At 53.0% G+C, this 24,047-nt stretch overlaps 2 protein-coding genes across 3 annotated transcripts; both read right to left on the bottom strand.

Annotated features, from left to right (window-relative positions):
* Positions 1–1,892: 1,892 nt before the first annotated feature.
* TLDC2 (TBC/LysM-associated domain containing 2) lies at positions 1,893–4,639 on the bottom strand. The gene is made up of 6 exons (XM_088536025.1): positions 4,607–4,639; positions 3,795–3,935; positions 3,115–3,267; positions 2,672–2,767; positions 2,348–2,421; positions 1,893–2,055 (listed from the first exon to the last, which is right to left on the bottom strand). Exons 1-6 carry the CDS (start codon positions 4,637–4,639, stop codon positions 1,920–1,922), a joined length of 633 nt encoding a protein of 210 aa, XP_088392151.1. The 3' UTR covers positions 1,893–1,919.
* A 3,646-nt stretch (positions 4,640–8,285) lies between these two features.
* On the bottom strand, positions 8,286–23,504 carry PIGU (phosphatidylinositol glycan anchor biosynthesis class U). Of its 2 annotated transcripts, XM_088536026.1 has the most exons (12): positions 23,375–23,504; positions 21,865–21,929; positions 20,413–20,472; positions 19,388–19,450; positions 18,370–18,479; positions 17,212–17,312; positions 15,311–15,408; positions 14,400–14,554; positions 13,727–13,870; positions 11,939–12,063; positions 10,339–10,481; positions 8,286–8,464 (listed from the first exon to the last, which is right to left on the bottom strand). In XM_088536026.1, the coding sequence occupies exons 1-12, from the start codon at positions 23,502–23,504 to the stop codon at positions 8,351–8,353; spliced, it is 1,308 nt and encodes a 435-aa protein (XP_088392152.1). In that variant the 3' UTR covers positions 8,286–8,350. The 2 variants fall into 2 exon arrangements, with proteins under 2 accessions (XP_088392152.1, XP_088392153.1); XM_088536027.1 differs by lacking the exon at positions 13,727–13,870.
* Positions 23,505–24,047: the final 543 nt, after the last annotated feature.

Raw genomic sequence — 24,047 nt, forward strand, 5'->3', positions numbered from 1 at the left:
TGGCATGTTCTGCATGGAGGAGGTGTAAAGTTTAACAGCAGCCTCTACGTGTGCAGGGGGAGTTGAAGCTACACACAGCGTTTGGCTTGGAGGGCCGCAGCAGCATCCTCACCTCGCGGCACAGGAGCGTGACACGCACGATGGGAGCTCCGGAGGGCCCTCCCTGTCACCGCTTGCACGGCTGCGTGTCCCCAGGAGCCACTAGGGAGCAGATGGCTGGAGAGCTGCTCCAGCCCGGTCCTCCTTAAGGAGGAGGTGCCCCGCGCTCCCCTCAGGCCACTCTGCCTCACACGGGGCCCTTCGGGCCAGCAGAGCCCATCCTATCACCGTGGTGTGAGCTTGGTGGCTCCGCGTGTGGCCCGCCCTCGCCTGTGCCTCCTGTTTAGCTCTGTGGGAGCAGGGAGCGTGGAGGCTGCCGCGATGCTCCAGGCCTCACCCCAGTGCCCCCAGCTCCGGGGTCCCGGGATGAGGCCTGGAGTGTTGTGCCTGGGGCGGCTCTGAACGAGGACATCCACTGGCCTTCGAGGATGACCGTGCTCCGCTCGAGGTGACCCCAGCATTGGCACTCAGAGCTGCTAAACGCCCATGCCGTTTGGGGCACCCCATTGGAGCCTGCTCTCAGCACGGGCCCTCCGAAGCTGGCTTTGGAGGCAGTTTTGGTTTAGTGCGTTCAGAACTTCATACAGTGACGTTTGGGGTGATTTCTCCCCGTGGCACAAGAATCATCCGATCGGCCACCGTGTTTTGTGCCAGCAGGCATGGCCGTCGCTTGCTGCTTCCAGACAGCCGCTGCGTGCATGGAGTGATTGCTGGCCCTGGAGACTCTGCTGGGTTTAAACACTCCTGGCCCCGCCAACCCCTCCTGCGGCAGCTCCGCAGTGGTCCCAGGGCTGGATCTGTCGCGCTCACACACTTAGGTGGGCGCTGAGAGCCCTGCCCTGCTCTGTGCACTCGCACTGTGGGCAGGGTGACACTGGAGTTCCACCTGCAAAACTGTCCTGGGGATCCCCCTGGGGATCCCCCTGGCTGCGCAGGGGTGGGCGGAGCGGGGGCACAACAGGAGCAGCTCGTGGGGCTGCAGCAGCCGGGGAAAGGGCGAGAGGCCCAGGTCTGCAGGGAGAGGCCGGCAGGAGGGCTGAGGGGTGCCCATGGTTCTGGGCATCCCCGCAGGAGCCTCAGTGCTGGAGCAGGGGCCAGTTTTGTCCCTGGCCCTGGGAGCAGGAGCGGAGCAGCCCCTGCTTGGCAGAGGGGCCTGCAGGACCCAGTGGCCAGAGGGCTCTGCAGCTGGAAAGAGTCTGTGCCCGTGCCGTGAGGGACATGTGGGGGATCCCGGCAGGGAGGCAGAGGCAAGTGCTCCTCCTCAGCTCCTGGTGCAAGGGGGTTTGTGGCACCAGGAGCGGTGCGGAGATGTTAGCCCTTGTTCTCGTGCTTCCTCAGGCGAAGGGAGCAGCGTTTCGGCGCATGCCCCGGCTGGGAGCAGGGTAGTAGCTCCATGCCTGCTGGGGTGGCTTTCTTGGCGCGGCGGCTACGGGTTGAGCGGCACCTGCACGGCAGTGAGGAGCCTGGAGCGTAGCCTGCCCAGCACCCGTTTATTGAGGGCTTTGTTGCCTTCGCGTCCACCAGCCCTGGCGCCCTCCCCAAGTGGCGCTGTGGGTGCGATGCTGTCCCGGCAGGTGCTCCCGTTGGTTCCTGCCCGAGGCTGGTGCTGCTGCCTTTCCCCGCTGCTGCTTCCTTCGCTATCGGGCAGGAACCGGGGGTCCAGCGGCGGCCAGGGCTGCCCTGTCGCACAACACGAGCCTCGTCCTGGCATGGAAGACGCTCCGGCCTTCCCATCCAGGTAGAGCAGCACCGTGGGGCTGCGCAGGCTCAGTCCCAGGTCTGGGCTCCGTGTGTGGGACCAAGCCTGGCGGCAGCCATGGTCAGGCCAGGCCCCAGACTTCCAGGGCCTGGATGCAGAATTCCTCCCGCCTGGAGAGGGGCTCATTGCCAAAGGTCTCGCAGCGGTGGCTCCCGCCACGGTACAGATCCCCGTCCAGCCACAGCCCAAATTTGCCACTGGGAAGATGCAACCGGCACACGGAGCTGAGGGCTCTGCCCCAACACGTGTCCAGGCTGCTGTGCAGCAGCCGAGAGGCTGGGCAGAGCCTGGGGCTGCAGCACCTCCAGAACCAGCTCCTCGCGGGGCTGGGCCTGGACTGCGCCCTGCAGCCCACGCGGCCGTGGAGCGCGGGGGTGCTGGGAGGGAACAGGCAGCGATCCCGGGAGCGGGCAGGGAGCAGGAGGGCAATGGATGGGCCCGCACAGCCGGCTGGGCCCTTGTGGAGCTCTCGGAGAGGCCGACTCCTACCTGCCACTGCCCATCATGAGCAGGTCCTTGTCACCCTTCAGGAAGAAGCTGTTCCTGCCGGTCCACGGGAACACCTGTGGGCAGGGGGTCAGCCTGGAGCAGCCCGGGGCTGGTGCCGGGAAGGCAGCAGAGCCTGTCCCAGCTGGGGACAAGGGCCACCCGCCCTGGGGGCGCACGGATGCCCTGCCACCAGGCACAGCCCCGTAGCCCCGAGACGAAGGGCTCCACCAGGCCCTCCCCAGGGCTGGGACATGGGAGTGTCACCAGCTCCCGGCCTGGGGCTTCCCCAGCGCTGGCGGCGCTGCAGAGCAAGGCCTCCCCCACCTTGAGCTGCGGGGAGAAGGAGAAGAGGAAGGTCTCGCCGGTGCCATAGAAGTGGGTGCTCAGGCGGATGGCGGAGGCGCAGAAGGCACCGAAGGCCTGGGAGGAAGGAGTGCAGAGGTGTCACAGCTCTGTGCACAGCAGGCACTGGCATGCAGCAACCCCAAGGAGGCCGCAGAGAGCAGTGGGGAGAGCAGGGGCAGCACTGCCTGGTGAAGAGGAGGCTGAGGGGGCTTTTGCTGCATCACCTGACAGGGCCAGAGACACCCAGCACAAGGTACCCAGCGAGAAACACAGGGAAGCAGCACCAAGGGACAGCCCGGGCCAGGGAGGCCACGCAGCTGCTGAGGCCAGCAGTGTCTGCTCAGCCCTGGCCAAGCAGCAGGCCCAGAGGGCCTCAGCGTCCCGGGCGATTCCCCGTGGCCCCGGGCAGGGCCTGGCCCTACCTGCGCCTCCGTGTCCCTGATGAGCAGCAGTGCAGGGGTGCTCCGGCGGCTCGTGCTCCGGTAGAGGGTACTGAGGCTGAAGCCGTCCCGCGCAGTGCAGTAGAGGAGGCTCCATGGCACGTGGAGCAGCCGCGCGGGCAGCTGCGGCGCCAGCTGTGCAGGCTGGGCTCAGCACACCGGTGTCCCTGGTTGGGCCATCTCACGGCAGCCCAGGCCCTGCCCAGCCCTTCTCCTCCAGGGCTGAGGGCCCCGGGGGGCCTGAAGGGAGCCAGGGGCCTGGGCACTGCCCCTAGCCTATTTGGCCCAGGGCTCTGCTCGCCTCAGGGACAAGGGGGCCACTGTCCCTGGAGCGCAGCCCCCCCCCCCCCCCAACCCCCCCTCCCACCCCGCAGCCTCCAGCCTGAGCACCCTCATGGGTCTGTCCCAATGCCCACGGCCACCACCATGGAGCCCGTGACAACGAGCTGGCTATGGGGGGAACAGCCTGCTGAGAGCCTGGTGGGACCCTGCTCGTGGCAAGCTCAGTGCCCCTTACCAAGGGATGCATGGGGCTGGGGCTAGCAGGCCCAGTGGCCAGAACCAGGCTGCCTTGCATTGGCCCAGCTCCTTGTGCGGGCCGGGGGGGGGGAGGGGAGGGAGGGGGGGGAGGCGGGTCCCAGTGCTGCCGCTCGCTCCCTCACCTCCTGCAGTTCTGTGTCCCGCAGGATGCTGCTGGGCTCGCTCAGCTGTAGCTGCCCGGGTGGTTCCAGGGCCTCCCCGCTGCCCGGCTGCCCCTCATCCCCCGGCTCCGCGCACACCCGGGCCAGCTCCTCGTCCCGGTCCTGTTGCGGGGCAGGGGCGGGGGGGAGGGGGCGGGGGGGGGGGGGGAGGGGCTGAGCACCCCCAAGGGTGCTGGGCCCCCCCGCTGGGCCCAGGGGACGGAGGCCGTGCGAGGGGCCCTGCAGCATCCCAGCACTGGGGGCTCTTGGCAGGGCCTCCAGGCCTGGTTCCCACTGTCTCCTGGCCCCCTGTTCCCTGGGAAGTGCGGTGGTGCCTCTGGCAGCGCAGCCTTTGCCTCGGCAGCCCTGGGCTCTGCTGAGCAACCCCTTGCCCCAGGGCAGAGCGCACAAGGGGACAGTGAGGGCGTGGGATGGGCCGTGGCAGCTCATAACACTGGTGCCACCTGGCCATGGGACACATGGCACCACCCAAGCCAAAAAGGAGGGAGGGGATTTTGAACCCCAAGATACTCTCTTCCTACATTGGGTCTTAACCACATTTCTGAGCCATTCCAGCCACCTGGCTAAAAAAAACATCTGTGCAGCTGTGACAGGTGCGGGCCCGGCCGTGGCCGCAGGATGCTGGGCTCCACGGGCCCAGCACGGCCGGTCCCGCTGCCCTGCCCAGGCCCGGCGGCTCTGGCCTGGGGGTACCAGGGCACCCCGCTGTGTCCCCATTCCCTCCCCCCGCCCAGGAACGCCAGGGCTGGCTCCAGTGCAGTGCGAGGACCTACCAGGAGATGGTAGCGGGCCCGGAGCCCCCTCATGGCCGGCGCTGGCTGCTTCCGTGGGGCCCAGGGCTGGGCCTGGCGCTGCCGGCAGCTCTCGCTGTCACCCCGGGCTCGTTAATGTTTACCCAGGGCTCCTCCCCGGGCAGCCAGTGCCCCCAGCCCGGCCCACGCGCACCCCTGTGGCATCGGGCGCAACGGCCTTCCCAGCTGGCACCAGGCACCTCTGGCTTTATCCTGCTCCGGTTGGAGGGAGAGTGGCAGCTGGGCCACCCAGGGGATGGGATATCCCGAGGTTGAGATGGCCTGAGAATGGGTCACTGCGATGAGGCCGTGTCCCAGAGAGGCCGTGTCCCAAGGAGGCTGCATCCCGATGAGGCCGTGTCCCAGGGAGGCTGTTTCCCAAGGCCGAGCTGCCTCCCGACCCGGCTGTCCCAAGGATGGGCTGCTGGTGGGGCCGGGGCCATGTGCAGGTGGAGGGAGTTTGGCGAGGAGGGACGTGCCAGGGAGCGACCCCTGCCTTGTGCCTCCGCTCATGCAGCCACATCTGCAAAGGAGATCTGGCCAGCGCTGCTCCCCACAGTGCCTCCTGCTTCGAGATGGCTGTTTCGGGGGCCTGCAGAGCCCCTGCTGCATGTGGGAGCCCACAACTGGGGCACGGGAGTGTGTTCCCTGCTGGGGGTCCCTGCAGCCTCCGTGGGCCCCTTCCGTTCCCGGACTGCCTGGAGCCCATCCCTCACCAGGGCTGTCCCATGGTGGCAGTGTGGCCGCTGGCTGCCGCCTCCGGAGCCACCGCTAAGCAGGGAGTGTCACCAGCCACCCTGTGCTGTTGTTTTGGGATCAACAGGTCGGGCATGCTCGGTGTTGCCAGTTGCAACACGACTGTAGCAATAGTTGTGTCACCTGTCAACATCGTGCCCTGGGAGGGCAACAGCTGGATGGTTCTGGCAGGGGGACACGAGCGATGCCTCTGCCCCACTGAATGGGGCAGCGCTGGGGGCAGAGGGCGTCGGGGGGAGGTGGCCCTGTCCTTGTCTCCCCCTGCTCTCCGGAGGCTCTGGACCACATGTGCTGGTGGGGTCCATGCCCGGCCATGGACTCACCACAGGGACTTGACGTATGGACCTGCTGAGGTCCTGTCTCCAGCTGTGCCCCCGTTCCCAGCTGTGCCCCCATCTCCAGCTGCAACCCTGTCTCCAGCTGTGCCTCTAACCCCAGCTGTGTCCTGACCCCCAGCTGCAGCCCCATCCCCAGCTGTGCCCCGTCCCCAGCCGCGCTGTGGGGCTGCGCTGCCTGTGCCGGCTGCGCATGGGGGTGACGCGCGGCTGCGCAAGGCAGCTCTGCTCTCCACACTCCTGCATGAGGAGCACCGGGGAAGCTGGTGCTGCCTGGCCGCTCCGAGGCTGCTGCCGGAAGCATTTCCCGAGGCTTCCAGGAGGACCCGGCCTTGGGTCCTTCTTTCCCCATGAGGCTCTGGAAGCCGAGGGAGGATCTGCGGCCGCTTCTGTGGCAGGAAGGAGGCACCGGCAGCGCCTGGGGCAGTTTCCCAACCAGCGGCTCCAGGAGCCGGGGGATCTCGCAGGGCTGCCGCTCCGGCTCCGATGCCTCTGGAGCAGCTCTGCAAAGAGGGCAGCCCCCAACTCAGCCCTGCTGCTCAGCAGCTCGCTCTGAGGGCAAAACGCACGCAGCATGAAAGCCGTAAAGAGCAAAAAAAATGCATGTAGATTTTTGTCAGACAAAGCGTGCAACCAAAAGCCTGAAAGCCCACAGAGAGTAAATATAATTGGTTAAAACACTTCTTAAAACCAAAGCACCTTTGGGGTGTCCTGGAGCACCGCTCTTCCCTTCTCAGGGGCACTGCGGCCCCTTCTTTCCTCCCGATCCGTTTGCACCCCTGGGACCACTCAGGATGCCCTGGAGTCCCCCAGCTCCCTCGGGGCCCCTTCGTTTGCCTTTTGGTGCATGTCAGAGGCTCCTGCTCCCCTCCAGCCAAACCCTGCCTTTCCCAGACTCCTAAATTCTGGGAATATTTATTTGCCTTAGATGCAAGTGAAAAACTCCAGTCTTGCAGCAGCAAAAAAAATCGCATTCTTTTCCCCTTGTTTACAGCACATTAACACAAATCCTGAGCTCCTTCCACAGCTTGTCACACCCTGCAGGCCCTGGCCACGAGCCGCCTCCTCCTCCCAGCTGTGCTCAACGCGGGGCACCCAGGCCGCATCTCCAAGCTGCAGTTTATTGTGCTCCTGGCCAGGGCCCCGGGCGCGGAGCCTCCCGGGCCGCGCGGCCGAGCAGCCCCGCTCACCAGGCAAGGTGCCGAGAGCAGTGCAATAAGGCAAAAGTAATTACCGTCCAGAAAGAACAAAAAATAATTTAAAAAAGAGCTGCTTGGGCAGGCCCTGGGCATGTCGGTGTTTCGATTGCTCTGTAACAGATGTAGTTTCTAGTTTGTCAGATTAGCAACCCTCCAAATTCTTCTTGGGATCAACGGGGCAGACTGGCTGCCTCTTGCCCAGACAGCAGTGGAAAAGCTTCCTACACTGTGTTTAACTACTGCTGCTCCATGCCAGCATGCAACCAGCAGCAAAAAGAATCCAGCCTGGGCTCCCCTAGGTCAGTCCCACTCACAGAGTTAGCAGTCCAAGCTCTCAGGCGAGCAGGCCCGAACGTGCATAACGGGAAGGGACATGGGACCGCGAGATGCTGTGGTTTTTGTGCAGGCCTCCGTGTGCAGCTACAAGAGAGCACCAGTGTCCCTGCAAGAGGAGGACCCCGGGGAGCTGCCTGTTAAGCTGCTGCGGGACAGCTCGAGCCCCACAAAAGCAGCATCTGAGGCTCCCTCCAAGTCTGGTTTCTGCTCTCAAAGGGCGGGTTTTGACACCTCCTGGTCCCTAGCACGGGCAGGCAGGCTGCTCCCCGCATGCGCAGCACGCTACAGTTCATGTCCCGCAGCGCCACGCTGAGCGACGTGTGGAGAAAAGCCTCCCCCCTTGCCATCCCCACAGTAGCAGTGTCTCTTCCGCCGAGACCCTGCAGTGCTTCTGAGCAGCTCCCAGCATGAAGGTGTCTGTGCTGCCCCCGTCCTGCTCTCCTGCTTCCAGCCCACTCCGAGCTCTCAGCAGTTTTGAGCTTTATTACCTATGGCCACAGCCTAAGCTGCCCTCCTTCCAATGGGGTGTCCGTTTCACACAAGCTCTCACTGTGCCTGAGCAGATTGTTTTTTTCCAGATCCAACAACAGGATGAGAACCAAGAAAGATCATGTGAGCCGAGTGCAGCCCGAGTTTAGGTCCTGATGCCAAGAGATTGTCACGTGCCAAGCAGGAACACTTCTGGTCAAAGCAGTGAAGGGGGAATCTCCAGGAGAAGCAAACCTCCCTGAGGAGCAGACCAGGGGACACGCTCTGTTCTCAGCTCTCGCTGCGCCAGCCCCGTGTGTAGCCCAGGCACTTCCTCCAGTTCCTGCTGGACTGCCCAGAGTTGCTGGCCGAGGTCACAGTAAAACACAGGGCTGAGGGAAGAGGGAGACACTCCAAGGGAGGCACCGGGGCTGCTGCCTGCAGCTCTTGCAGTCTCTGCACTCACTCACTGCTGTAGCTCAGGCGTTCCAGCGTTCTCGGCTCTTTCCTTCCGTAGGCATCATCCTCGAGGTCCGACCTCATGCAGGGAGCCTTCCCCACCCACCCCACATTCCCCAAGCTTTGCAAGTTCCTTAGAGTGGTCCATTCCCCAAGACTGGTGAGCATGATCCCTACTTCAAAACAAGCATGGCCTCTGTCCCGTCCTGCCTTTGCAAATAGAGTCCGTGAGTGAGGTAGTATTCCCGTCGGAGGAAGGCATAGAAATAATCCGAGACGAGCAGGATCTGCAAAAGTGAAACGTTCAGACACATCACTAAAGTTTCCAAAAAAAGGGATAAAGGGGACATGTGTTTGTGACAGCCAGGGAAAGGATTTAAGATCTTATGCTGTTCGTGGTGTTTTGTGAGAGGAGCCACAGCAGCCATGCGAATGTTCCTTGGCCTTGATCTCACATAACAAAACCAAGGGAGGGTCAAAGCGATCACAGCTTGGACGCAGCACGTCCATGAAGAGGCCAAACCGCACGACAGCGGCAGGCCTAGCTGTGCACAGCTTTCCCGACCACCCCAAAGCCCGCGTGCGTCCTGCTTCATGCGAGTGCTGTAATTCAGCCAGCCCAAGTGCTGAAAGCTGAGGCCTTTGCAATTGTGACTGTTCCTCAGTGGCAATTTACACCAGAAAGGCTTGGAGACTTGCAGGCAGAAGAGGAACCTTATAGATGCACCTCAGCAAACAGGAGTTCTTGGCAGTGTAACAGAACAACATGTGCTAAGAGGCAAGGAGGAGCGCAGAGGGACCGAAGCTGCAGCTTTGCAGCACAATATGCAAGGGCAGCATCAGAGTACAGCACTCCTATCCCCACTGTGTCCCCATCTCCTTCCTGCCCTGTGAAGTGCTCTCAGTGGGGCAGACAACCCTGTGCTTAAGCTCGTGCTCTGGTTCTTTTAAATGGAGAACAGTGATGGTTGCCCCTAAAAAGCACCCTTTTCCCCCGATCCAGTTTAGAACATGCTGCTACACAAATCGATGCTGAACCATCCTGCTTGGCTGGGAGGGTGAAAGTCCCCCAGGCTGGAATTGCCTCCAGCTACTTTGTAATGTGAAATCACAGCTGGAATACCTTGGAATATCTTGGGAGTGCACGGAGCGGGGAAGCCTGACATCCATCACGGGGTCACCCCCTCCTGAAGCCCCTCCTGAAGTGTTGTGCTGCGTTGTCAGGAGGACAGCGAGGAAAGGGCAGAGGTGCCCGGCAAGGGAGAAAGCAGTAGCACTGATTCGGGTGCCTGCTCTGCTGCGCGCTGTGGCTGACGGTGGCCACACTCCATCAACTCCTTTTTTTTCCCAATTAAACTTATTTGCAGATTTCTTTTCACAGGAAAAGAAAGAACAGGGGCTGGCGGCGATGGGGCTAGGTTCTTCTCATAAGAAACAAGAAAAGCAGAGAGGAGATTTTTGCTCTGTTTGCGTTTATACAGAGCACAAAACCTTGCACAATCTGCTACAGCTTTCTCAAATAGGAAATCAAATCCTCTTAGGACACCAACAGCCACCTGCAACTGCAGCTTCACGCAGCAGCACACGGTAGCAGCTGTGTACACTGGACCTCATCCTGCAGGGTGGTAAGCTCCGTCTTCCCTGATGCCAGTGAGTCCCTTCCCTAGAAGGGCATCCCCTTGCGAGAAGCAGGGAGAGCCCCGGCACGACAGGGACCCCACGTCCTGCCTCAGCCCCACGTTTCAGTGAGTTGCAATGCTTTGCTTCAAGAAAAAAAATATGGTACCATGTCCCACTTCATGAGTTCTTGTTTCCCTGTGGGTCCCCCTGCCCTGCACTGCCCCACGCTCCCCTCTGAGCTGCCCTTCTCCGTTGGCACCGGCCGTTAGTCCTGCTGCACGGAGCCGCTTTCCTTGGCTGCCCAGCGGCAGCACGGCTGAGCTGCGCGGAGCTCGAGCGCAGCGACGGCGCGGACACCGCGAGGCTCTGCTGCGCAGCAGGGCCGCGTGGGGAGGATGAGGCCGACTGCAGCTCCAAGCTGCTGGGCAGGATCAGGCGGGATGCAAAGGGCCAGGCCCACACTGCAGAATTGCTGCTGCTGACCGGACACCCGCTCCGCCGCACTCCCAAAGCGCTGCCATGCCGGCTTCGTTCTACTGACCTGCCCTATGTTGAAAGTCAACGTGATGGCGTAATAAAAATTGGAGTTGGCACTTCCTGCATAAATCCACAGATGCCACAGGACGGGGAACAGGAGGGAGCAGAAAATGAGCAGGCAAGACAGGATGAAGATGTTCTGCAGGACTGCAAAAGCAAAGCAAACTGTTACAAAGGGGCATTTGGTAACCAGCCCTGATCAGGCAATGGCAGTGAAGAGGCAACACTTCTCTCCAGCAATCATCTTTTACATTTGTTTCGCTAACTCTAGCAAGAGAATTATTAAGGAATCCATTATAGGTTTCCTTTGAAATAAACAACTTTGCTGGCGTAGGAATCTCTTACTTGTAGCTCCTTCCTTCTAGGTCCTGCTTCTAAAGAGATGTTCTTCTGCTGAGGCCTCTGGCTTTTTCAGAATCGAGACCACAGCTGAGACCAAGTGTCTGTTAAAGGCAACTTCATTTCCCCTTCTAAGGATCATAAAGCCCTGGCCCTGGTAATTCCCTTCCCAAATGCAGGATAAGAGTGGCTGAAAGGCTGAGCCTCGGCCTGAGGCTCAAACACGGCTATTTGGGCGGCTGTGCTAGAGGCATGAGGGCTCCTCTCCCTGCGGGGACTTGGTCCTTCCTTGCTTTGAGGTGCTTGGAACACACAGCTCTCCTGACGGGAGATTCAGGATTGGGATTGCTGCAGCCACAGCACGCGCAGGGCCCACGGCTGCTTTGGCCTTAGCTATCGGCAGCAGGGGACCCGCGGAGCAGATGGGCTCAGACTGCCCTATTTTACTGCCCACCACTGATGCTGCAGAGAACCAGCATTTAAATAAGGCCAAATACACCCAAAGTGCTTGGGGCTGCTGCCGATGCCTCCTGATGCAGGACGGGCTTGTTAACCATAATGGCACCTGCCCGGGCGAGAGGAGACTGCAGTAAAAGCCCAGGGCAGCCCGGCAGGATTGGTCAAAGCAGCTGCTTTGCAGTGACTTCAGCAGACAAGGCCAGGAAAAATGCAGCTCCTTGGGAGTATTAGACTTGCAAAAACTCCCCTGTGTAGCAAGTCCCACAGACAGAGCTTGAAAATCAGCAGGGAGCAGCTCTGGTGATTAAAGAACTAAACAGGTCATTATGAAGCACATAAGAAAAACTAGACCACAGCTTGCACGAATCCAGTTACTTTCACTCTCAGCAAACAAGCAGGTGCAAACAAAGAGGCACTGCAAGGGTGCAGGATTTTAAGGCTGGGAGACCCATCAGGAACAGCACACAAATTCCACAGCCTCAAATGGGATTGAAACCTGCCAGGGCTGCATTCAAAGGGCTGAGGTATTTCACATAAGCCACATCCTTTGAGCAAGATGGTCAAAGGTTGTTACAGCAAATGTGATCTTCAGAAGAATTTGGAAAGAAAGGGAAGGTAATGCAAAAGTGAGAATTCCCCCTGTGATGTCTCTCAATCCCACTCCTAAAATTACTTCAGAGATTGTATCACTGGAAATAAAGTTTGCTTCCAGATGGCCCCACGAGCCTCGTTTGGTTTAGTGGTGAGTTACTGGGCAGCCCCCCTTCCCATTCCAGTTAAGGATCAATGAAACATGAAGAACTCACATCTGTAAAGGTGGCTCCAGACTGGGAGGAAGGCCATGTAGAGCGCGACGTCTCCCACTGTGGGGTAGGACTTGAAGATGGAGATGATGGCGATCTGGACGAACATGAAGAACATGGGGTGCTCCCTGGAAGAGAAGGGGGACACAGACTGGAAACTCAGGTCAGCAAGGCACAACACACTGCAGGCTGGGATGCCAGCGCCCATTCCAAGCCGTTGGAATAAGCCCATTGTGAACCGAGGCAATCGGGGGATGTTTTTATCAGAAAGAAGGGTAAACTTGTTGGCAATGCTCCACCAACAATATCCCTGAGTTACCACTTTGCTCTAGCACTAAAGAACTGGTTCCAGCCAGGAGTTCTTGCTTTCTGACCCCACTGGCTTATTCTGGCAGGAAACAGGCATCTGTATTGCCTAATGTGCTCCCTCTTCCACACCTGTGGAACACCTGAAGACCTTCCACCCAGGCAGTTTTCTCCGTTAACAGGGGAAGTGGAGGGACTGAGGATGCAATATCAGTTGGATGTGCTCTCTTTCCAGATTTCAGATATTATTAATCTGAAGATTAATTAAAATGACCCCACTGCAGCTTTTCGTGACACTGACAGGGAAACAAGATGAAGGAAAATATCCAAGAGCCCCACACAGCACTTTAGGTGACAGTGAGGTGTTTTCTTACGCTGCATTCACAGGAAATGTAAGTGATAGTCATGCACTCTGACCACAGGCTACTCAGAGCCTTCCAAACACATAGAGAGCAGGGCACGGTTCAAGCAGAGGCAGGAGTGAGTGTCTATCTGCTGCCTCCCCTGAACCCTGGCCATGACTAATGGCACTTTGCCGGAGAAGAATCCTTCCAGCTCCAAACATCAGTGCAGGTTATTAAAATGGCAAAAAAAAAAAAAAAGGACTTCCAAGAGTGTACAAGAGTACAGCAGCAGGAGGCCCCTCAGCCACAGCCTGCTGAAAAAGGGGATCTCGGGGGTCTTGGTTCTTTGCTTCTCCTCAAAGCAGGGCCTGCGCTAAGCTCCTAGCAGATTGTTCCCTGGCTGTCTTCACCACGACTCTCTTCTCTTACATGCAGTCAAAACCTCCCCTCTCTCAAGTAATGGCACCGTCTCTTAGTCTCCTTCCATGCACGTCAGCAGAAGGCCTGGCTCTGCCTTCTCAATAACCTCCATCTAGACACTGAAAAGCTGCTATCAGGACCCTTTGAAACTTTTTTTTCTCCAGGCTGAAGAAGCCCAGTTCTCCCAGCTTCTCCTTGGTCTCCAGTCCTCCGACCAGCTTTGTGATCCTCCATTGGACTTCATTAATTTTATCAACATCTTTCTTCTACTGAGAGGCCAAAAACTGCAGTATTCCAGACGTGGTTTAAAGAGTAACTTCTCCCTTTATCTGCCAGCTACACTCCTGTTGATAGGAGTTCATGGCTTCTAAGTGATATGAACCATCTGCCCATTCCAATCCAGCACATGCGTTAATATTTTGCTTGAGAGAAAAATTATCAAACTCTGGGCAATGAGCAGGATAGCCTCATGCAAAACCTGTCTTTTCCAGGCTCTCAGATCCAGTCATTTGGTGCCAGCCTCATAAGCTTCCATTGGGCAATCATGACTTAGTTCACTAAGAGCTTAAACATTTTTTCAGATAGCAAATACGCCAGTGAAGAAGAATATATCTCACAAAAGGCTTTATTCCTCTCAGTCTCATGAGCAGAGACTAAACAGCATAAAATCCAGAATCTGTCAATGCAAAAAGAGTCAAAAAATTAGCAGACACATACTTACTTTAGCTTTACTGCCAAGGGAATGGTATAGAAAAACACGTTGATTTGAAACACACATACGAAGAAAAGACTAAAGTGCTCAAACATCTCCGCAAAGAAGTACCAGAAAAGGCCAATATTGGGTGTCAGATCTGGAACTGAAAGGCTGAAATTTAAAAGGAAAAGTCAAGGTAGTATTTTTAAACAATTGTTTTACACTGCTTCTGTTTCATTAACAAATCACTGTGTGCTATTGAATGGAGGACCTAAATTTTAAAAATGTGAAAGAGAAACCAAAGAGACAAAAATCTGGAGGGGAAAAAAAGGGATCAATCCTTCCTTATGTCCTTTGCATCTAAACCACACCTGTGCAGATATTTGTCTAAGTGGCTCAAAATCCCCAGAGAAGAAAATTTCACAACCACAGTAGCTCAATGATCAAACCCATTTTCAAAAGGCTCAGTGGAAAACAAGCAGTTTCTCTCACCTATTCCTCCCATCTCCCATTTTCTCTAATTCTGGCTATTACTTAGTTAACAGTCTGGCTAATGCCAGCTCTTTTTCTCTTCCCGCATTGCCAGTGAAATCAGAGACTGCACATTCCTGAGGACAGGAAGTGCTGCTCCTCTATGTGAGACACAAGAAACAACACAGAGGGGCTCACACTGAAAAACAGTAAGAATTCCTATACTTACATAAACCCGTAAACAGATGGGATAAAATCCCAGGAGTTGAGGAGGAAGAAGGAAAGGCAGATGATCACCACCAGGCTGCACAGGTACAGCGCTGCATACTGCGTGCTATAGAGCCAGAAGCTTTTACTTTTCAGTTTCACTGGTATAAACTGACGCTGAAAGCAGAACACAAACAGGTTGATCAGCTGGAAAGACATAAACAAGCCTCGGTGTCCAGAACATCTTTTAAAACTGATGAAAAAGTATCAAATCCTGGCACTGCCGCCCTGGCAGGAGCAGCCTTCAAGCACAACCTGCTGGGGGTTCTTCCCTCAGACCAGTTAAACCATAGACGCTGTGCTGGAAAATCAAGCAGAGTATGACAGGCAGGTATTTCACACCGAGGGCCCTGCGTACATCATGACAAGTTTTACACAGGGTCAAATACTTTGGAAATTGCTCAGAATTGTGCACACAGACTAACGGACTCGCTGAATCAGACAATTCCCTTTTCCTTCTGCTCAGCCACCCCATCGAATCCTTCCTATTCCGCATGCCAGGCCTGCAATGTTCTCCTCACGTGCTGTCTTCGGCTCAGTAGCAAAGAGTGGCCTCAGCTTCAAACCTACCTCGCCGCAGCGGTGCCTGCCGGCCTGGAGCAGTGGCTACGTGGCAAGGTGGCAGATACCTCTGAATGACCAAGGCCAGCCCTGATGGGACCCAACAACTGTGAGCCGAGGGCGAGAGGCACAAGAACAACCTGCTGAGCACAGCCATTCCCATCAGGGCTCCAAACTTTCCATGGCCTGAGCAGAGAGGCACTTTCTCTGAAACTCAGTACTTGCCCCTGACTCCCCTCTCTCACTAGTGGAGAGGAGCTGCCTCTGCACAGACATGACCGGACAATGGGGATACAGTTAAAAATCACTTACCTGTAGAAGGTAAAGGAGGGCCGGAGCAAACAGTGTGACAGGGTATAATGACTGGTAGGTTGCTAAGGCCAGAAATATTGCACTGAGGAAGGCACTACCTGCAAAGAGAAAAAATAAAGTTCATTCAGAAGGAAAAATTAGTAACAACAGCCCTAGAGACAAGAAGTCCAAAGGGCTTTACAAACACCAGAAGGCTACTTATTGAGCAGCAGAATGTGTCCTGGAGAATGCCCTTTTGTTACCTACACTTTTGAAAGGAGAATGACTCATACCCAAGTAATTTTCCTACACGAAACAAGGTTTATATTCCCCATAATTTACATAAAGATATTCATATAACCCAGCCTATATATATGGTAGTCACTCATGCTGGCCCTTGTTTGCGAGGAGTCACTTAAGTCATTTCTGCATGAAACACCTTACATGGCTGGCCATGCCACATGCCACTGTCACCAGAAGGTGCCAGGGCACTCCGTGAAGCTCTCAGCCTCACAAGGGAAGGTCTGCAACTGAAGGACAGTAGTGGCCTCAGCCCTGGTTACAGATAGCAAAACTGAGGTTCGGAAAGGACTGGCCCAGATTTTTCAAATTGTCTTTAAATATAAACGTGTCTGTGGAGGCCTTATGCGCGGCAGCTTGGGTTGAGCTCCCTGCTGATGAGCTCATTGCCCAAGCACCTTATCTGCGGCTGTGGCATTGCCTCCCACCCAAAGATCAAGTTCAAATGGTCTCAGATCACAAATCAAAACACAGAAGCACCCAGTGCAGTATCCTGGTTAGAACTTGTTGTTTTATGTCACTTGATCAAACTTATCAGTTATAATACAACTTAGCAAGAACCCTGAGTAAATTCACTGGGCTATTTACCAGACGTGTCCAGCCACTGACATCAAATACTCGACAAGCTCTGCTGCTTCCATCTTTCAAAAGAGAAAGTATGCCTTGTGGTAGGTCTTCTCCAACCACAGTTAAAATCTCCTATGCAGTAGCTTCCCTATGCTCTATTTTATGGAGCATTAAATTCTGCATAGTGCTAAAGGACTGGTACCCAGAACTCACTGTCTAATATTCTCTTTGCCCACTTCCAACACTAGAGGCTGCCACACACCAAATCAGGCCGAGAAGGCACAGGACAGCAAGGGCAAATACCGTCCTGGCCATGGCAAAACTGTGTCTTACTGTGTCAGCAAGACAAAAATCAGGTTAAAAATCAGGTTAGCCAAATGGACCCTGCTCCTTTGCTTTGGCAAATACTTTTAAATGAAAACTCTTCTTGCCTCACTAGTCAATAACTGGAGATTGTTTTCCTTTTGGAAATACTGAAATATTAAAAATAAATAAATAAACAAGCAAACTACTGTACCAGCTTTCTTTGCAAGGTCTAGTTCCAGGCACTTCCAGAAACTAGAGAACAAACTGGATTAACTTTTCTAGTCTGGGTATTTGTGTGCTGTGCATTGTTCCTTACTCCCCAGAGCTCCACTAGCTGATTTCATGCTGAGGTTACAACTGTGAGTGAAAGCCAAATTAGTATTTCCAATAACTTTACTTGGAAGGATTTCTTCATGTAGAAAAGAAAAAGCAGCAGAACATTATGACCTCCTAGAATACAATGCACACACACGGGTGTCTTTGGAAACAGAAATGGACCCAGGAAAAGAAGTCAGTTTTTAAGAGATGAAACTCATAGGCACACTGGGCTGAGAGTTTTGCCTTGAGGTAGTCCCGTGGCTCTTGTGATTTCACACAGAATTTAGATACAGCTGCAGTCCAGCTTCTGATGTGTCCCACTAATATCTTTGTAGTAAGCACATTCGTAAAGATCTACATGGATTTAATTTTCACAACTTCTAAAATCTTTATAGAAGGGCATGAAGAGTAATTTTTTCTCAATGTTTTACCTTTTATTGTAGCTAAAATGAAGAATGCAATGATAGTATTGTTGATAGAGCAGGTGGACTTTGCCACACAAGACATCACAGTATAAGGATTTAAGAGATAGCTGAAAAAGAGCAAAAACTGTGGTTATATTCATGCCATTCAAAGGATGTAACATTAAACACAGAGAAGGTCAATGGCAAATAAAATACAATTTGCCATTTTATTTTGTTTATGTATATCTTATGGGTTCCTCTCATCATCAAATTAATTCAGCTGAACTGGTGCTTTTGTCCGAAGCAAAACGCAGATCTTTGGATTGTAGCCTAGGACACAATGGCCATAGGAGCACACAGCAGAAATGGAGATGGTTGGGACGACATCTAAATGTCCTGTTATGTCCTATAAAATAATTAACAAAATGTTTCTTGCTTCTCAGAAGCTATGTGAATATATTCAGTCAGAGCTACAAACATTGCTCCAAAGTGAATTCTTTATGCTTCTCACATCTACTGCCCCTGAAGAGGTAACAAAAATAAGACAGAAACGATTCTTTGTGGTACATCAGGAGCCCTATTCCACCTACCGTGGCAGTTCAGTTCCTTAGATTCAGCACAGCACGATCTGAGCAGGAGAGTCACTCCTCCTTATGGGGATAATTTACTGCCTCTCAGGGCCCAAGGTGGCAGTTTAAAATACACCAGCTTTTTATATGCAAACCGAGCATAGCAAACCTAGAATAAACACCTACTTTCTAGAATACAACCACATTTTAATTATTAAGGATGCTGGCTTCTTTTAAAAATGAGAATTATAATGATCTTGTTTAACTCCCTCCTGCTACATACTAAAAGTTTTCTGGACTGAAAAGACACCTGAAATACTTGGGAGGTATAAAATTAGTTTTGAAGACATAAGCATAAAGGCAAAATACATATTTCAAAGGGCCTGAGCAAATTTACCTTTTAACCACATACTTTTGGAAGAATGTCTGCTTTTCATTTTTGAACTGAGTATTTTCTAATTGAGTACTCAGGGCTGAAGAGATGTGATGTGCAATGGGAATTTCACACTTTATGAAAGAAAAATCTTCAACAAATGCTGAAACCTCAAATCAAACACACAAAATCCAAGGAGAGGCGAGGAATCGGCTGCTGCTGCCTCCAAGGAGCGATACTTACCACAGTGCAACCTTGAGGGGGATGTAGTGCATTTCCATGGGCGTCCGGATGAGCTCAGCCACGTCTGATGCATATTTATCCAGCTCTATTAGAAGCTTTTGTTTTTTAAACTGAACAAGGGAGAATGACCAAAGACTGTCAGATGAGGAAAGTCCCTATTTGTTACCAATTACGATTTCCCTTATCTTGGAACCTTCTGTGAGTCCCGTGTAATGTGCTACGTGTTGTACAGACAGAAGAAACAAAATCTCTCCTTTCCCAAATACTTAACAATTGAAGTTGAAGATGAGAAAAAGCAGATAATCCCCATTTCTTTGAACTTCCTTAATTGTCTGTGTCTACTTCTTGAAACAGTCGACAGTGAATTCACCACATCAGAGTTTAATACTCTCTATCTTCCTAAAGTGTTTGGTTCTCCAATGAAATGTTGGCTTTATAAATTCACTGTTAACACACAAGCCCCACAGAAACTGAGCAGCCTTTGTTATTTTGAAAACATGCACTTCAACGTCAAGTCTCCTTTACAGATGTGAAATATGCCTTCATCTATCCTTCATCTATCTTACTCTATGATGCTAACAATTTTGCATGCTTCCAACTTCCACAAGAATCAGTACATGTTCCAAAAACTCCCATTTCCTCATCTGTCATGACTCTACAGCAGCCTGCATTTCATTGACTGCATTTTATTCTACTCAAGAATTAGTTAAATTCTTTGAACTCCTTTCAGATTAAAGGATCTACACCTCTGAGGTGCTCTAGTGCAGTGCGCAATCCTTGTACACTAATTTGCCTCACCTCATAACAGCGACACAAGAGAACTGAAAAGCATCCTAGCTGGATAACTGCATTCAAGTCCCCATATTTGCTCATCATCTAGAGACAAGCAGATTTACTTGCTACTGCCAAGGAACGAGGATTATGTAATACTGGATTTGCTGCCACATGTTTTCTTTGGCTCAAGATATTCATAAGTGTTGGGTGAAGGAGGACCAGCAGCATTGATGCGTCAGCTTACCACAACTTTGTTGAAGTCCTGGATGGCCAAGTAAAGGGCAACAGCAGTCAGCACATCAGTTATCTGAGAAAGGAAGGCAGAGAAAGACTGACTTCAGGTAAAACAAGTAAATGGAGAAAAAGACACGGGGCACCCTTGCAATCACAGTAACACACACACACACAAAGCTTTAAAACCACTATTTAGATTGGTGATTTGTACAGTGGAATTCACCACTGAGGCCTGAAGCCATGTGCTATACTAAAGATATTAATATTTACCTGACAAGAGAATGGGGAATTAAGGCTAATCAATGATTAATAGAAAGAAACATGCAAGGATAACAGAAAGAATCCGTGGTCTAATCAGAGCAGAGGGCAGCACCCGGCTGGCTAAATCCACCTGCCCAATACTGCAGTGTGGCAGTCTCGCGCGGGCTCGAACCCAGCAGGCCACCTGAGCCACCTGCACAAGCACAGCCCGGAGGGCAGGTCTGCTCGTGACCACCCAGAAGCAGCCTGAGCACAGAGGCTCCCCGAGGTGGCCGGCACAGCCAGCCCCATGACTTTTGTCCTTCCGAATTAGGCAGAATTTGTGGAACAGTTTACGCATTTGGAGCTGTGGCCCTCTCCTGCTCTCACTGCATTGCTGGCAGTGGGTTTTACTGAAAAAATCATGCAGTGCAGGGAGACAGAACAGTAATCTGGGGGGAAACAAATGTTGTTATTTTGACTGTTGCTTGGTTTTTGGGGGACACAAAACCCACTGTACTTGTAAGATGTAAGCTTTGAGACTTGAAACCAACTTATCCAGTCAAGGACTGTCAAAACAAACAACCAAACAAACAACCAAACAAAGGGAATAACTTTAGAGCAAGGGAGAAACCTCGGTCAGGGTTTGTACAGGCACAGCAGCCTCTCTGGATGAACCAGGAGCTCAGGAGGAAACTGAACAACAAGGAGACCGAAGGTCCCTGATTCTTGCTGGAGTGAAAGGGAAGTCACACTCAGCATGTCACAGAATGGGACCTTCTCAGGGGCACTTACCATGAATACCAGCTCAGCATATTCAATCAAGAAGTGAAAGAGGTAAATTATCAGCGGGGTCTAAGAGAAAGCAGAAGGGAAACGCATGTCAAACACAGCCCGTCTACCTTCGGACGAAACAGCTGATAATTTCAAGGGAGAAATGTAGTAAGACTGTGCAAGACTGGAAAAGATAATTTTTCTTCTGCAGTGCAGTTACGTTACAGTAATGCGTCTCATCAGACCACACTGACCGATCTTCTTGCTTACAAAGTTTTCAGAACATTTTTAAAAAGATTTTATCAATTTTGAAAATTATAATTTATTCAAAATTCTAAATTTTGCTACCATGCAGTTACATATGAAAGCATATCTGGAAAACCTTTTTTTCTAGAGAATTATTTTCTATTTTTTCCCTAAATTTTCTAAATTTTATTTGCATTATACTTCTAAAATTATTTCCCACACTGCTGATTTCACTGCTTAGCCTGTTGTTCAGATGCATCTTTTATAAACCCAAAAGGAAGACAGGATGTTAACAAAATAAAGCAGTGGGACCTGCAATCCTATTAGCCTCAGATTTCCATAGCTCTTCCCTTTTAGGGCTAGAAGAAGAGCAACTTTAGAAATTATTCCTTTGACAGAAGATACAGTATATTTACATGGTGTAAACTGAGTCTTTACTGTGAGAAAATGTGTTTCTTTTAAAATACTTTCGAAGTAACATGATGCTATAAAAAAGCATTGAAAAATACGGGGAGTTATGTTTAAATAAGAGGACTTTATTGAGAATAACAAGTTTTCAGAGCTACACAGAGTATCTGACACTCATAAGTGATGTGTAAGAGCACTTTGATAGCACTAAGAGTATTCCAGCACATGAAGCCCCACAGGTGCTCACATGTTTGAAGGAATGAAGTGATTTTCAAGAGGAGGAATGATTGTACTGCATGCTCATGCTAATATTAATATTTCTGCACACGCAGTAGCAGCCTGGAGAGCCCCATCCGGCGCTTCCCACACCAGCTTTCTGCTGGCCTGGCAGAACACACGTAATTACTGATAATCCACGTGCAGTCTCGTAACTGTGCAGTGTGTCCGGGAAACTCCAGATGCTGCCATTCGGTTGGGCTGTGCTCAGAATGCCAGTGACACTTTCCCTGCCCGTTCCTGCCTGGGAAATGGTTGGCTGTAACAGAGCATTCTCCTTCTCGAAGCTCTCCCCGGGGAAGACGTCTCACGTGCAGGACCCCAGCGCAAAGTCTGTCATTAGCAACTAGCTGACAAGTGACAACCTGCCCGTCCTGGTCACGCTGGTCGCTGCACGGAGCTGTCACACAGGCAGCCACATGAGCCCAAGGTTTTTGAGGTCTTTCGGATAGGAAAGTTCCCAAACCTTCAACACGCCACAAGCAGTAAGATGAAGAAAAGTGCACGCAAAAATCATGTTTGGGATGAAACATGCTTACCAACCTCATGGAAAACAGCTCCAGAATACGGCGAGACCCCTAAGTCCAGCAGAGCTAATCCCTCGACCACTGAAACACACAAAACGCCTGCATTAGAATGGAGAAAAACCTCATGATGGTAAAAACACCATTTCCAATATCCCTGCAGTGATAAGGATCTCACATGAAATCACTACCTGAATGAATGACAAAACTGTACAACAAGCAACTAAATGGAACATTTTCCTTACTTATTTCTACCGTGCAAATTTCCTCTGAACTTTGAGTCATGATTTACTTATTTACTCCAGGCAACCAAAACTCTCAGAGCTATAGTTATAAAATCACACGTAGAAATTTTGCTAATTTACAAGTCATATGTTATATGACACATGGTACGTACACTGGAGAAATATTTCACTCTCGAAGGATGACCGTGACATTCCCTTTTAAAATGCACCCGTAAAAACCCTATAATTTGAATTATTTTGTAAAATTAGATGCAGAAGGGCCCCAAATGCCCCAAACTTGATACACGCAATAAAAGAACAGAAGCTAATAGACATCACGAGGCGATGCTGCAAGCTTCATCTGTTGCTGAAACTGGCTGCCGCTGGGCGGCCTTCATCTCGATCCTCTGCAGTTAAAGCGTGTACTGAAATGTGCACCCATTTTGCACAGGGCCTCCACCCTGCCGAGCGGGAGGGCTCTCTGGGAATTAAGCAGATATAGCGAGGGAACACAGAATCACAGAATGCTTAAGGTTGGAAGGGACCTCTAGAGGGCATCTAGTCCAGCTCCCCTGCACACGCAGGGTCATATATGGGGTCCAGACGTTCCCAAAGCCAGAGGGAAATGAAGTGGGAGACAACAGGAAGGTTCAACAAGAGGTTCTCAGGTCGGTGAGACGCTAGAGGTGGATTCTGTCCCTGCCACAGGGTTTTCACATGACGGCAGCCTTTCAGCCCAGTTCAAGCTGGCCCTTTTAGGACTCCTTAGACACTTGACTTGGTGCTATAAGACTTACAAAGCACTGACTTGCCAGGACATTTTGGGACATTCTTTTGAACTGCGAAATACTCTGCAGTGTGAAGCACAGGCCTTACAGCTTCTTATATACTCACTCTTCCAACCTTTATTATTCTGTGCCGCTTTTTTTTTTCACCTGAAAACTGCGATAATATTATGTGCATAATATCAGTATATTATATTTTTAAAGGAACAGCTTAAAAACAAATTACAGTTCATGAGGGGCTCTGAGAACAAAGGATGTTACACAAGTGCCTCGATTAACCTGAAGTTCAGCCTTGGGGGCAGAATTTGTAGGAAACAACGGCAATTGGGCACGGAAAACACAGCGAAGCCGGGAAGCTGGGGCACCCAAGGGGAGAAGCCCCTGAGGGGACCCGTCGGGGCTGCGCTGCGCCCCACTCGGGGCCCGTGTGTCCCGGGCCGCCGAGGCCTTCGCGCGCGGCGCGTCCCGCGCTCGCTCCCGGCTGCTGGCCCGGCCGCGCCGCTCCGCCGCGGGGCCTCACCTCGCTTCCAGGCGTTCAGGGGCGAGGCCACCTCCACCCGCTCGGAGATGAAGGCGGCCAGGCTGGAGCGGTAGAGCGCGGCGCGCACCGTCACAGCCGCCACCACCGCCAGCACCAAGGGAGCCGCCATCTCCGCGCGCTGGCGCCGGCGCCGGCGCGGCCGCCGCTGTAGTTCACGCGCGGCGCTGCGGAACGCGGCGCCTACGAGCCCGCCCGCCCGCGGGACTACATTTCCCAGGAGCGCCCGCGGCGCGCCGGCCGGCCGCTGCCCGGCGCCGCCGCGAGCTACGGCGCGCGGAGCGCGGCAAACCTAGCGGTGGCGCGAAGCAGCGGCCGCGCCTCGCGGGGGCGGCCGTGGTCGCCGTTGTCGCCGTGGTTGATCCGTGTTGCGCTTCCACGGCCTCCCCACGTGGAGGGACTCTGGGCACTTTCGTTGAGAATTAATCAGTAAGACCTGTTAATCAGAAAACTAAGAAAAAAAAACATTAATTTTGCACACATTTTTGTTTTGAAAGTTTTCATTGCATGAAGTTCGTAATGAAAACTTTCTTAGTTTCCACTTTCTTTTCTCTTACATTTCTTAGGAAAGCTCTTGCCTTATCCCTCCTGTCCTTTATCCCAGACAGGGAGCTAGCTCATCATTTTGTACTAAGTTAATGGGAGACGCAGATCA

The sequence above is a fragment of the Tinamus guttatus genome, unplaced genomic scaffold, assembly GCF_059628265.1.
Source record: "Tinamus guttatus ecotype Peru unplaced genomic scaffold, ASM5962826v1 Tinamus_guttatus_pri_ptg000650l, whole genome shotgun sequence".
Classification (NCBI taxonomy): domain Eukaryota; kingdom Metazoa; phylum Chordata; class Aves; order Tinamiformes; family Tinamidae; genus Tinamus; species Tinamus guttatus.